Source organism: Zophobas morio, unplaced genomic scaffold, assembly GCF_036711695.1.
Source record: "Zophobas morio isolate AGI-343-1 ecotype UQ-CSIRO unplaced genomic scaffold, CSIRO_AGI_Zmor_V1 ptg000228l, whole genome shotgun sequence".
NCBI lineage: Eukaryota > Metazoa > Arthropoda > Insecta > Coleoptera > Tenebrionidae > Zophobas > Zophobas morio.
This window is the reverse complement of record NW_026972332.1, coordinates 227,435-239,908: the sequence shown is the minus strand read 5'-3', so window position 1 is coordinate 239,908 and position 12,474 is coordinate 227,435. Positions and strand designations below refer to the sequence as shown.

Sequence of the window (12,474 nt, the reverse complement as noted above, 5' to 3'; positions counted from 1 at the left end):
TAAGAGTTGACCTGTAAGTGTATATGCACATAAGTTTATGAAAGCAAAACTGCATAGTTAGTAGTGTAATTATTACAGTTGAACGTTTAAAATAGCACACATTTTATTAGAGACGTCTTCCTGTCATTATTATGTGTCAGCATAAGATTACTTGTTTATTTATTTATACCTAAAACCCCCTTTTTTATATGCACACTAATTTTTTTTCAAAACCCACTTTATGATATTGAACTGACGTTTATAAAAATTTACATCACCGAAAAGAAAGCATTCTGTCTTGTAAAAGTTTAATTTATAAAACAAGCTAACAATGTCCAGACTCGTCAAATAAAAGAAAAGATAATTTTTTTAAGAAGAATTTCTATTTTCCTTGAAAGCTAACTTTCAATAGAGGGGGATGTTGCTTTAGAGCGTCTTCTCATTTTTAAATAAAATGTATAACTTTATTATAGCAATATAATAGTATTAAGCAACAAGCGAGACCGCCCCTAATTACTTTTTTCTTTTTAAAAAAAATAATCCGAATCTACATATGTTACTTGCAAAACCCTCTACCTCTTTAGAAAAAGTTTAATATCTGTTTATAGCTATGTAACGAAGGCACTTACGGTTAGCGAGTATAACTTTTACTTCTAAGTTTTATGTGTCAATCAAAAATATCTAAGCGCCTTAAATCGGGGCATGGATCCGAGAAAAAAATTTTTATAAATTAAAATCTACCCCTAAAAAGATTCCACCTTTCGATCTTAAATTCACCAAATAACATAAAACTACTACAAAAGCTTCACTTTAGGCTGCTTACAGAGTTCATTAGATGAGCAGTGTGCAAAGAATTTTTCTGAAGCCTAGTAATTTATAGCGAATTACTTGAAAACGACATAAGTTATCAGGAAAAAAAAAAAATTTAAAAAGGGATAAAGTTGTTTTATGAGTGTAGAAGACAAATATAACTTCCGTGCTTTCAAGCTGAATCAGTCTACCCCCAATTCCGGCGTTTTCTCAGTATTTCTTTTTTTTAAGAATTATTCAGATTTCATATTATAGAAATTTAAAATATAAACGGACCTGCATAAGGAACAATTTATATTAGTAGGGAAAGTGCGTGCGCACTTTTCGTGTATAAAATGCCCGCATGAAAGTTTTACTTTCTGCTTTTCTGAACCAGGATTAAAAACGCGATTACATGCAGAACATTTAAGCTAAATATATAACATTTTTTAGGGCAGAAGTAAAAAAAAAATAATGATAACTACAGTTGTTGGGACTATAGGAAAGTCAAGACACGTGTTTTTAGATAAAGGGCTGGAATCCAATGGAGCTACATCGTCACCGGCCATAGTGACTCCCTGAAAGGCTTATTAATATTCTACAAAAGTTTTTTTTTTTTTTTTTTTTTTTAAAATTAACGAAGGATACAGGAAGTGAAGATGCAGGCGTTTGCTCAGAACTTAATTCTCCAGCGGGTAGAATAGGTAAAGCATTGCTACTCCGCTCGCTAGTATCCTACAAAGCATGTAAATGTTTTGGAAATGCGAAAGAAAAGCACTTATGAACTTCATCTTCCAGCGTTGGAGCCGATGCTTCAAGTTCCTCGCAAGCTTCATCAAGAGGTAAAGCTGGTTCTACTTGTAAATTCACTTCCGCGGTACTCTCTTCTTGCGGCTGATTAAGCTTGCATTTAAGCAAGTGGGCTAACTCATCTTTAGAGCGGCAGTGGTTAAAAACTACGCCTAATTTTGCTAGCGAAATTTTTAGTTGCTTTACGCTCATATTTTTAATAGACGGTGAATCCAGTGGTGTACAATCTGTAGTCTCAAAGCACTTCGTTCGCTTGTTTGGAGAAATACAGCATGCATGGCTTGTCACAGTACTATTTAAAAGGCCGCATAAAGCATTTTTAAGCAAGCCATTTAAATTTGTATGCTTAAGAACGCCATTCAACTCGCCCGGAGGACAGACGTGAGTGGGGCACGCCGCCACTTCAGATTTCTGTGTTTTATGGCAAGCCGGACATCGTTTATTGGTATGTTTGTGCACCAATCCGTTTCGAGGCTCCAGATTTTTTTTTTCGGCTAAACCGTTGGAGCAAAATGAATTCTTTTCATTCTCTTCAGAAATGGGAACAGTAACACAATCAACTCTACGCTGATTACAAGACGAACCGCAATTGGAGAAGGAGGATAAGTTCATACCTTGAAGAGCTTTACAAACCGCTTCAATTATTTGCTTTTTATAATTCTCGGAAGGAGAACTACATTGAGATTTATAAGAAGTTTCAGCAGGAAGATCACAGCAAGTGGAAGTAGCTATCTTAGAATTGCAGGAAGGAGTACTTCTATTAGAGCAACAGCCGCACTGCTTTAAAGGTTTACAGGAATCTAGGCAAGAAAATCCTTTTGCAGAGCGACATTTATGACTGATACAACCAGAACTGCAATGAAAATTATGAACACGGCACTGACAATCACTTCGTTTATTAGCGGCTGATGAGAGATTAGCTAATATTTCGGTAGCGATGTTTCTACACAAATCCGATAAGTTATATGAATCCAAATTATTTCCAGTTGAGCAATTGCGCGAGCCTTGTGAAGGTAATGAAGAAGGGCAGCCTTTATAGACGTCTTGCGTTTTCATATGGCGACTGTTATATTTGCTATTGCAGCAACAAGACGAACCACAGTTACAATTTTCTATATAGAAATTTTAAATAAAAAAATAATGTAAGCCTTTTTTGAAAAGTACCGTTTTTAACACTACTGCATTTGCATCGAGAGGAACAGGGGCACTGGTATGACCCGCATTTACAAATTTTGGAAGTTTTGCACTGACGGAAACAGGAGGACGCGTTACCTAAGTAGTAAATTAAATTTTATTATAAAAAAATTTACCTCTTGGCATTTGCCAATCTCACCACACTTGCAATTCGGACCGCACGAACAGATCGAGGCGAAATGACCATGATTGCAACACTGATGGTTTGGCAAAGGTTGAGAAACTTTGGAAACAATAAACAACGTTAGCATTGTAACTAAACAAAAGACAAAATTAAAAAATTGAAAGGAACTTAACCCGAAGAAGTCAAACCAGCTGGCTTTAAAGAATTTAGAGTTTCTTGTACAACACTCTTTATTAGGTGGTCGTAGCCCAGATTAAGCGGGTGATTAGTGTAACATCCATGATCAGAAGCCGATAAAAGTGCAGATGTTAAAGATTTTTGAATGCACTTGGAGAGTGTACTTGAAAGATCACAAGAGTGTGATGCAGCACAGCATGATTGGGTAGTTGACAAACAAGATGTTCCAGTATTGCAAGGGGAACAGTTTTGAGAATTACAAGAATTGATAAGACCGGCTCCTACAGAACCCATAGACGTTGTTAAAAATTCAATAGCCTTCTTTGCTGCACAGGTAAGTTGTGTAATAAGAAGTTGTGGGTCGAATCCCGAAGTTTGAGAAGTGCAAGGCTGTCGACACCCACAAAGCAGACCTTTTGCCAATATAGAAGACAAAGTCTCTGACACGATACGTTCCATATCATTTTCACAAACGTTTGAAGTTTTAGAAGAATTATTTAAACACTGCAATAGTTGACCGGAGCAGCAAGGCCTCGGGCAAGCAAAAAATGAATGTTGGCAGGTAACGGTCATAGTAAAATCGTGCGTTTCTGTAAATTTACCTATTTACAATTAAATAAAATAAGCGTGTATACCTTTCACTATAAAAGTGAATTATTTCCAAAAAAAATTATCTTATAAAGAAAAGCAATATATCAACGCAAATTAAACAAAAAAGCGTAATAACCCAAAAGATCACGCGCCAGAGATGCAGTGCAACAAAAAATTTTAACTCCAAACCAACAAAACAACGTGATATATGCAAAAATTAAAAGATAACGGAAACGAATAATTACTAAATGATATAAAAAAATATCAATACTTTTTTTAAAAAAAGTTTGTACGGGCTCTAAGCCACTAATATTTGATAAACTTTTTTTTACTTTTAGTGGAATTATTATTGGATGCTCGATTCCTTAAAGTTCCAATCCCTCAGTTAGTTGTTTCACTTGAATAAATGAAAATTAATGAAAAAAAAATAATTTTTCTCGAAATACTTTTATATAAAAAGCTTGTACAATTTTTTTAAGTTCGCTCTTTAAGTAACTATATTTGTTAAAATAACAAAGCATAGCATTAAACTCGTGTTCTTAGTAAACATTAATCATATAATTTTTTTTTAGCGATGAAGTTTATCATCGCACATTACTTACAAAAACCCATGGAAGTTAAGATTAAGATTATTCCAAAATTTTTAGAGGAACAAATAATTTGGGTCATCTAACTGCTTTGGAAGTATAAAATAATAAAACACTAAGTAAAGATCATCTAACTATCTGACTTCTAAATATAAATTTTTTTTTATCGGTACTCATCTATTACTAAAATTTTGTTTAAGACTAGCATCAAAATATAAAAAAGTTTGTAAATGATGTATAGTTCTACTAACCCATAATCGCTAAATTAAAACAACCGAGTGATGTATCAAAATTATACGCTATTCTAAGAATTACCATGATACATAGTTTTTAACGAGTACACCAATTGAGCTTTCGAATTAAAAAGAATTTTACCTTCAGTAAATATCTTTACTTATCAATAACGATAAATGAGTAAGTAAACGAGTTTAAGATGCTCTAATAAATTATATGATCGAGCAATTTATACAAGACATCAGTGTATTAACAGCATGTACTTAACATATAAAAGAAGCGGTGGGTATCTTAGAAGGTCAATAACATAACCAAGGATTCACCGATACGTAAAAATGTTTAAAAAAACAAATAATTAAAATGATTATTACAATTTTGTTTAACTACTTTTAGAGGTTTTATTCTTAAGCTATAGTAAAGGATTTGAGGCCTTCTGGGTTATATAAAGTAAAAATTTATAACTAAATTTGTTCTTATTGCATTGCGCTAATATTCTTTCTGCGAAGTTTTTACAGTTCTACAGCTTCTGGAAATTGTAAACCTTCGGTCAGCTGAAGGAAGTCGACAGCCAGGATAATACGATAAAGGCGGTGGAAAATGTGTGGAATTAAGCGAATATGGCACTAGTTTGAGGATAAATTATAATGCACTGACCTGAATTTAAGGGTTTCACCTTTTAAAGCTTTTTAACGCAGACAGGCAATTGTTAGCTAACCTTAGGGCTCTTTATAATTGGTATGTTGAAAGGTATGCTTAAACTTTAATCCAAATATTAGAATTTAATCGTATTAAAGTTAATATTATTAGCCCCAACACTAAACGAATCGTTTAGAATATAAAAGGCAAGATTATTATAATAAACCGAACAATATTCCAGCTATAGGATTACCTATTTTATCCGCTGGCAAAGAATCTAATTTCCTGATTATCTCGCCTATATCCGAGTCCTACCTTGCAAATGGCACTACTATTAATTGTTTAGGAATATATAATAATTACTTAATGCCGTTATAAGCCTTTTTAATGATAAGAAATCCAAGGGTGCGATATTCAAAGAATGTACAACGCTTTACTTTTCACAAAGCCTACAAAATGTTTTAACTCAAAAAACAGAATAGTTTAAAACAAGTATGGTTAATAACAGTTATTCAATCATTAAAACTGACCAACAAACTCAAAAGTAGAGAAGTAAAGATGATTATACTGAAGTAACTAATGAATTGCTATAGTTTACAACCGTTACACGCCAGCGTGTCTAAGGCCTACGGCAAACGGCCGATGGGCGTGCGTATATAACCAAAGAAAACAGTTTAAAAGCATCCTATCGGAGTTTTAGAGTAAATAGGGAAGATGAATACAGAAGTTTACGCTTTGTTTCCTAACGAATTTTATAGTAAAGAAAGTAAACGCGGTATTTTTTATGCGCAAGTACAACTTTTTTAACATAAAAAAAGTCATTTAGATAACGATTCCAAGAATAGAAATCGCAAGTCTCGTTTGTGTAACCCACACCAAACACGGGACAGGGTTATAGAGTTTATGACACTCTTTATTTATTTTGGAATGAGCCAGAGTTGCTTAAGATTACTTATTGTTATAGAAAACTACTTTGATATCCTTCTTATTTTTTAACCCTCTCTTTCTATAATGAAGGAAAATAAAGAACAAATTGGTTTCGTTATCTATCTTTACTCTTTTATCGAACATAATTATAGGTACATTTGTTTAAAAGGCGCTACGTAAGATTTGCTTTTCCTTTTCTTTTTATTATAGTATCGAAATCATTTTACTTTACAAGTAGCTTTAATTTGGAATCATCTGAAAAAGAACACTCCGACGCTTTAGTTAAGGTTAAAAAGAAGAATTTGACTTGGCAAAGGCTTTCTTCTGAGGTCATGAGAGTGCTAATTAATAAATAAGAAGTAATTGCACAATATTTATAGAGTTTGAGTGAATCACTCGACTCTGAAAAATCAAAAGATCAGTTAGATTCCTTTTTTATCGCTGATAATCAGAAAAATGAGGATGTCTTCTTTGTAAAAGTGCTTCATTCAAATTTTTCGGAGGAGGTGCGCTCTCTTTTAAACTTTTATATTAGTTTCACTGATTTTTATATACGAAATTATACTTTTTTTCTACAACTATAATAAAATCTCTTTACCAGTTATCTTTAATTATAAGTATTCTTTTGTTAGGAAACTCTAACCAAATATCTCAACTCCACTATTCCTAAGGACCAAACACATTTATCCGGAAGAGGTCAATTTGTAGAAGTTGATGGCAATGAAAAGCATAATGAAGATGAAAAAACCTGCAGAAACTTTTGTTCTTCGTTTCTGTGTTATTTTTGTGCTATTAATAACATCAACGCATCCGATGAACTTGAACTTGTAGACGGTACTTCTAGTCTTAACTCTACTAATCCTTTTAAGCGGGATTTAGTCCGCAACGGGTACATTATTGCTTTTTGTTACGATTCTCAAGATGAACATTCCAACTTTTTACCCTTTTTTGCTTCTGAGCTGGACAACTTTTGTGAAGGTAGACTTGCATTAGTAGCTTTATGACTTTCAACACTTTATAATTTCCTACTTTTAAATATTTAAGATTTGAATTATTTTAATTTTATTAATTTAATAGACGAAAGATAACTTCTTTTTGTTTCCATTTAAATTTTAGTTCAATTCTTATTTTTAATTAATTCCTTTACTAATTTTAGTCCAGATAGTTATTAATTATTATAGTAAATGAGTATTTACTCTTATACTACATGTATTCGAAAATTATATATATGCATAATATTGAAATCTTATAAATTCCTACTGTTATATGAAGTTTAACAACCGTGAAGGGTTCTTGATTTAAATTTAATAGTGAAATAAAATATTTTTATAACAAAATAAAAGTTCTCAAGGTTGATATAAGACTTTGAATTTATTATAATATTTTAAAATCCTAAAAAGTACTTAGAAAAAATATATATTTGAGGGCTCAGTATTTGTTAACCCAATCGAGTATCTCGAAATGCTCATTATAAATAAAATAAATCGTTTTTTATATGTATATTTAAAGATTGTCATCAATAACTTTTGAAATAAAATATAATAAGTAGCTACTATAATAATCTCATTAATAGTTAGTTTTTTCTAATTAATTTAAAGATTTCTTTATCTGTAAAAATATTTTAATTATATGAAATCTTGAGTTATTCTCTTGGTTTATTGTTAACTTTTTCCAAGAACTTTAGCGTTCTTTACTTTTAAATAGAGCCACTTTTTTAAAATTCTGTGGATTGAAAAAAACTTTTTAGTAATTTAGTTTATTATAGAATTAACGCCACTTTTTTTTGACAACCGCTCTGAAGATTTAAGCCACGCACTTCTTGAAAAGGCTTCTTTGTGGTATTATACAAACGTAAGACCTTGTTTTTTTTTGTTTTTATATTTTATTATATAGAAAATGCGCACGCGCACTATTTATCATTGCTTTTATTTGCTGAAAAGTTTGTAAAAGTAGCGGCAGTGCCTGCTAACTTTTATTTGGTACAATTTACTAACTTGGTGGATTTTATTGCTTCTGTGTAAATAATGGGGGCCCAATTTCTGTTTAAAATGTTGCAAATGGACATGTTAATTTCCTTTCCGTATGCTTACTATGTAAGAACGTTTTTTAACCTATTTTGTATCAGTATACGTGTATTTGATGCTGGTCAGTAGCAAAAAATGTACCATTATTGTAATAAAAATTGTCGCAAGGTATTTTTTGTACCAGTGAACTTTATTGGACGTGCATTAACAAGGAAACTGCTTCCTATGACCTTAATAAATAAATTTTTGCAAAGAGTTTAATATCTGACTATTATCAGCCTAATAATTATTATTGCTGCTAGTAGACAAAAAAATGCAGTTATACTATTTTTAGCGTAAAACATGTGGGGCGCATTTTTTGCTGCCATACCTACTAAAATGCAGCTAGTAAGCCGGGAAGGAACGCCTTTTAAGCTTTTGTATCGTAGAGTTCTACATCACGTATATTGGCAGTCTACGCTAGGTGGACGCTACGTAGCAACTAAACTTTTGCAATTAGAAATTTAATAACCCCGAAATACAGGGCTGTTTGAAGCATGTAAGTATAATCTGATGCTAATTAGAGATAAAGTATAAAATTTTGCGGCCTTTTAAAATAAGAAAATGAACCTTCTATGTTTGCTGTTTTTTTTTAAAACTTTAATACTTTTTATAAACTTTTCTTGTGTTTTTTGATAATCCTTCATTTTTTTAGTAGATTGAGTTTCTGAGCCGCTCCTGCCAGCTTTTGAAGGATCGTCTGTGCCACTTTTTATATGCCACCACCACCGTCCCGTTCTCTATAAGAGTCATTGGTGAAGACAACGAACGAAAAAAAGATATTGAAAAGTAAAATTTTGCTTATTTTTCGGATAGTTTGAGTTTTTTCTATTAAAAAAATTATAAGTTTTATTAATACTATTTTTATAATTATTATAAATATTACAAATATTTTATAGATTGCTTAAAGTTTGCTTTATTAATGAAACGGCAGAAACTTCCTCTTATACTCTAGAGCTTCTTACAAACGATACTTTTGAGTTTAATTGTGACGGTCGCTTATTATTATTATTTCACTTAATATATTAATAATTTTCAAAAAAATTTACATAATGTTAATTATATTGTTTTATTAGTATTTCAAAAAGAATAAAATACTAGTAAAAAATATTTTGATAAAATTTTTTTTCATATATATAATTATGGAAGTTCTAGTTTATATAAATAGTTTTTATTTGTAGATTTTTTATATAAAAAAGTTGAAATAAATTTTTTTATACTTATATAAATATTCATGGATAATATTAAATAATTAAACTCATAAATAACTAATGTTAAAACCTTTTTATATTTTCCTTTTATTATAGAAGAGTTATAAAGTATATTTTTTATCTTTTAATTATAACAAAAGTTAGGGTATAACCAACTTTATATATTTATTATTATTATAATTATTTTTAAGGATTTTTAAATTTTATAATTGTAAAAAATATAAACAAACTTTAAATTAGCTATTAAAACTTTTTTAAGTTTTTCTTTATTATGAAAAAATTATAAAGTGAATATTCATTTTAGTTTATAGAATTTTTGAAACTTTTATAATATAATAAAAATTTTCTTAATTATTTTATTATTTTTAACTTTATAAATATATTATAATAATTTATTTGTAGAATTATAATAATCATACTTTTATATAAATTTAAAAAATTTTTTAATCTTTTTATGATTTGCTTGTGACTCTAAACTATTTGAAATTTTTTTTAATTATATAATACTAAATAATATAATATTTTCTATATAAATTATATATTAAAAAATAAAAAACTTTTTTAACCAAAACAATACAAATTAACAAAGAATAAATATAAAAAAATATAAAAAAGTTAATTACACATAATAAAAAATATCATACAGGTTTAGTTATACGCAAAATAATAATTGCAGTATTATTTTTACTAGTAATAACTAAAATATTAGTGAATTGTATAGTAAATATTATAAGTAATATCATTATCTGCTTATTTTTTTTATTACAATTTTTTATATTAACAATAAAAAATAACCAACAAAACCTTTTATTTATTATAATTATTTTTTATTACTTTTTGAATAATTTTAATTTGTAAAGTAAAAAATAATATATTTAATTTTTTTTTCCTTTGAAATTTTCGTTATAAATTTTTATTTTCTTTATTATCAGATAAATAAAATTATTATAACTATAATAGTATTAATTGTTAATAATTGCAAACTTAATAAAATTGGTTGACTCGTTTAAAAACAAAAGAAAATGACTTTTTTAATTATTACAAAAAATTATTTTCATGAAAATAATATTTTTTTTCAGTTTTCTAAAACTTTAAGATAATTTTTTATTAAATACTTTAAATTTTTATAAATAATAATTTATATATTATTTTTATATATAAAACTTTTTTTCATATTTTAAATTCATAACGATTTTTATTATATTTTATTAATTATTAATTATTAAGTTAAAAAAAACTATATTTTTATAAAGAAAATAAAGAGATAGCTTTATTACTACTAAATTTTTTTAAAAATTAAATATTATTTTTTAAAACTTTGGTATATTTTTATTTTTATTATTATTGATTTATAAATTTTGAAGTTTTTCTTAATAAATTTACTTTTTTTATGATAATAACTAAAAGTTTTCAACACATTTATATATAAATAAACAATAGTTACTGAGTTCTATTGAATTTTATGAATATTTACTATTAATATGTATTTTTATAAAGTTTTCATACTATTTTTTTACTTATTATTAATATTTAAATAAATAAAATATATAAATGAATATATTTTAAATAATAATTAATAAATATTTATATATTCTAGAGAAAAGTTTGAATAAATTTATAATACTTATAAGTACATTAATAAATTTTTATAGTAGATCACATAAAAATTTTATTTTTTGAATAAATTTTATAAATTTTTTTTAGAAAGTAATGAATTTTGCATGAACTTTAGCGAGGAATTAATAAAAATCATAAGCACGACTTGTTGCGCTCTTCATCTTCGTGCAGTACTTGAAGATTTCAAAAGCAAAGTCGTTAATTTATATTGTTTTTTCCTTTAAAAGTTTATATAAAAATAATTTTTTTATATTGTTTTATATCAAAAACTGTCTAAAAAATTTTTTTTTCAATACTTGAAGATTTTAAAAGTAAAATATTTTCATTATAAAAAGTATTTTTTTTTATATTTAAAGACTTTAAAAGCAATTCGGCTCTTTATATTTTCTTTGTATTATAAATCATATAAAAAATATATTTCTATTTATATATTCTTGAAAACTTTATAAGAAAGATTGCTTTTTTTATTATTATTTGTATTGAAAAATTTTAATAAAATTTTATTTTTTTATTCGAAGACTTCAAAAGCAAATTTGCTAATATTTAACAACTACTAAAGCAAAGTAACTGTTTTATATTGTTCTATTAGAAATATGTATAAAAATATATATTTTGTGTATACTCGACAGTTTTTATATCAAAACCGCTCTTTTTATTTTTTGGTATTAAAAATTATATTTAAACTCAAGTACTTTGAAAGCAGGACTGCTCTATATTTTTTTGTATTATAAATTTTATATTCACTTGAATATTTCAAAAAAATATTCTACTTTTTTTTTTAATACTCGAAAGCTTTTAAAGCAAAACTGCTCTTTATTTTTTGTATAATAATAAAAAACTTATTACAATTGAAGACTTCTTATTTTTTTATTATAAAAATATTATAAAACATAATTTATTATCTTTTTACTTGAAAACTTTAATATATTTTTTATACTTGAAAAACTTTAAAAGCGAAGTGGCTATTGCTATCTTTTGTATTTTACTTTTTTTTTATTAGTATATAATTTTTATATTAATTTTTTTATTTATTAATAATTGAAAAAACTTTTATTATAAATTTTATTTCTTTTTTTTATTTATATATAAAACTTTATTAAAAAAATTTTTTTTAATATTTTTTCTTTTTTCAAAGGATAATTAACTATTGTTATTTATATTGTTTATTATTATTTGTTATCAGATTTTTATATTTTTATTATATTTTTATTATCTTTTTCCTGAAAACTTTATATTTATAAATTTTCAAGAGATATTAATTTTATATTTTATTACTTTTTTTTGTATTTTTATATACAAAAACTATCAAAAAAAAAATTTTAATATTTTTTTAAGAGATTTATATTTTTTATATTTATTTTTGTTAAAAAAATTTTCGAATGCAAAGTTGCTATTATATTCATAAATTTTACAAAAAATATTAATATATATTTTGTACTTCTTTTGTATTATATATATAAAAGTTATATAAAAAAGTTTTTTTTATTTTTTTTTACGAAGAGTAATTATTTATGATTGTTATTATTATATTTTAT

At 26.9% G+C, this 12,474-nt stretch overlaps 2 protein-coding genes across 2 annotated transcripts; one reads left to right on the top strand and one right to left on the bottom strand.

Annotated features, from left to right (window-relative positions):
- Positions 1-933: 933 nt before the first annotated feature.
- LOC135146458 (uncharacterized) lies at positions 934-3,617 on the bottom strand. The gene is made up of 8 exons (XM_064078609.1): positions 3,070-3,617; positions 2,912-2,995; positions 2,743-2,850; positions 1,555-2,690; positions 1,417-1,503; positions 1,254-1,346; positions 1,066-1,199; positions 934-1,008 (listed from the first exon to the last, which is right to left on the bottom strand). The coding sequence occupies exons 1-8, from the start codon at positions 3,530-3,532 to the stop codon at positions 972-974; spliced, it is 2,142 nt and encodes a 713-aa protein (XP_063934679.1). The 5' UTR covers positions 3,533-3,617; the 3' UTR covers positions 934-971.
- A 2,083-nt stretch (positions 3,618-5,700) lies between these two features.
- LOC135146441 (uncharacterized) lies at positions 5,701-11,163 on the top strand. Its single transcript, XM_064078598.1, has 7 exons — positions 5,701-5,769; positions 6,429-6,554; positions 6,681-7,026; positions 7,814-7,899; positions 8,770-8,900; positions 9,011-9,105; positions 11,027-11,163. The coding sequence occupies exons 1-7, from the start codon at positions 5,701-5,703 to the stop codon at positions 11,161-11,163; spliced, it is 990 nt and encodes a 329-aa protein (XP_063934668.1).
- The last annotated feature ends 1,311 nt before the right edge of the window (positions 11,164-12,474 follow it).

Excerpts from the sequence above, each read along its gene's own strand:
- LOC135146458 (XM_064078609.1), bottom strand. The coding sequence starts at position 3,532 with ATGGAACGTATCGTGTCAGAGACTTTGTCTTCTATATTGGCAAAAGGT. Across the intron at positions 1,504-1,554 it reads CTCCAACGCTGGAAGATGAA|GATACTAGCGAGCGGAGTAG; the intron begins GTTCATAAGTGC and ends CATGCTTTGTAG. Across the intron at positions 1,200-1,253 it reads TTCCTATAGTCCCAACAACT|CTTAAATGTTCTGCATGTAA; the intron begins GTAGTTATCATT and ends TTATATATTTAG.
- LOC135146441 (XM_064078598.1), top strand. The coding sequence starts at position 5,701 with ATGAATTGCTATAGTTTACAACCGTTACACGCCAGCGTGTCTAAGGCC. Across the intron at positions 6,555-6,680 it reads ATTCAAATTTTTCGGAGGAG|GAAACTCTAACCAAATATCT; the intron begins GTGCGCTCTCTT and ends TTCTTTTGTTAG. Across the intron at positions 8,901-9,010 it reads CGAAAAAAAGATATTGAAAA|ATTGCTTAAAGTTTGCTTTA; the intron begins GTAAAATTTTGC and ends AATATTTTATAG.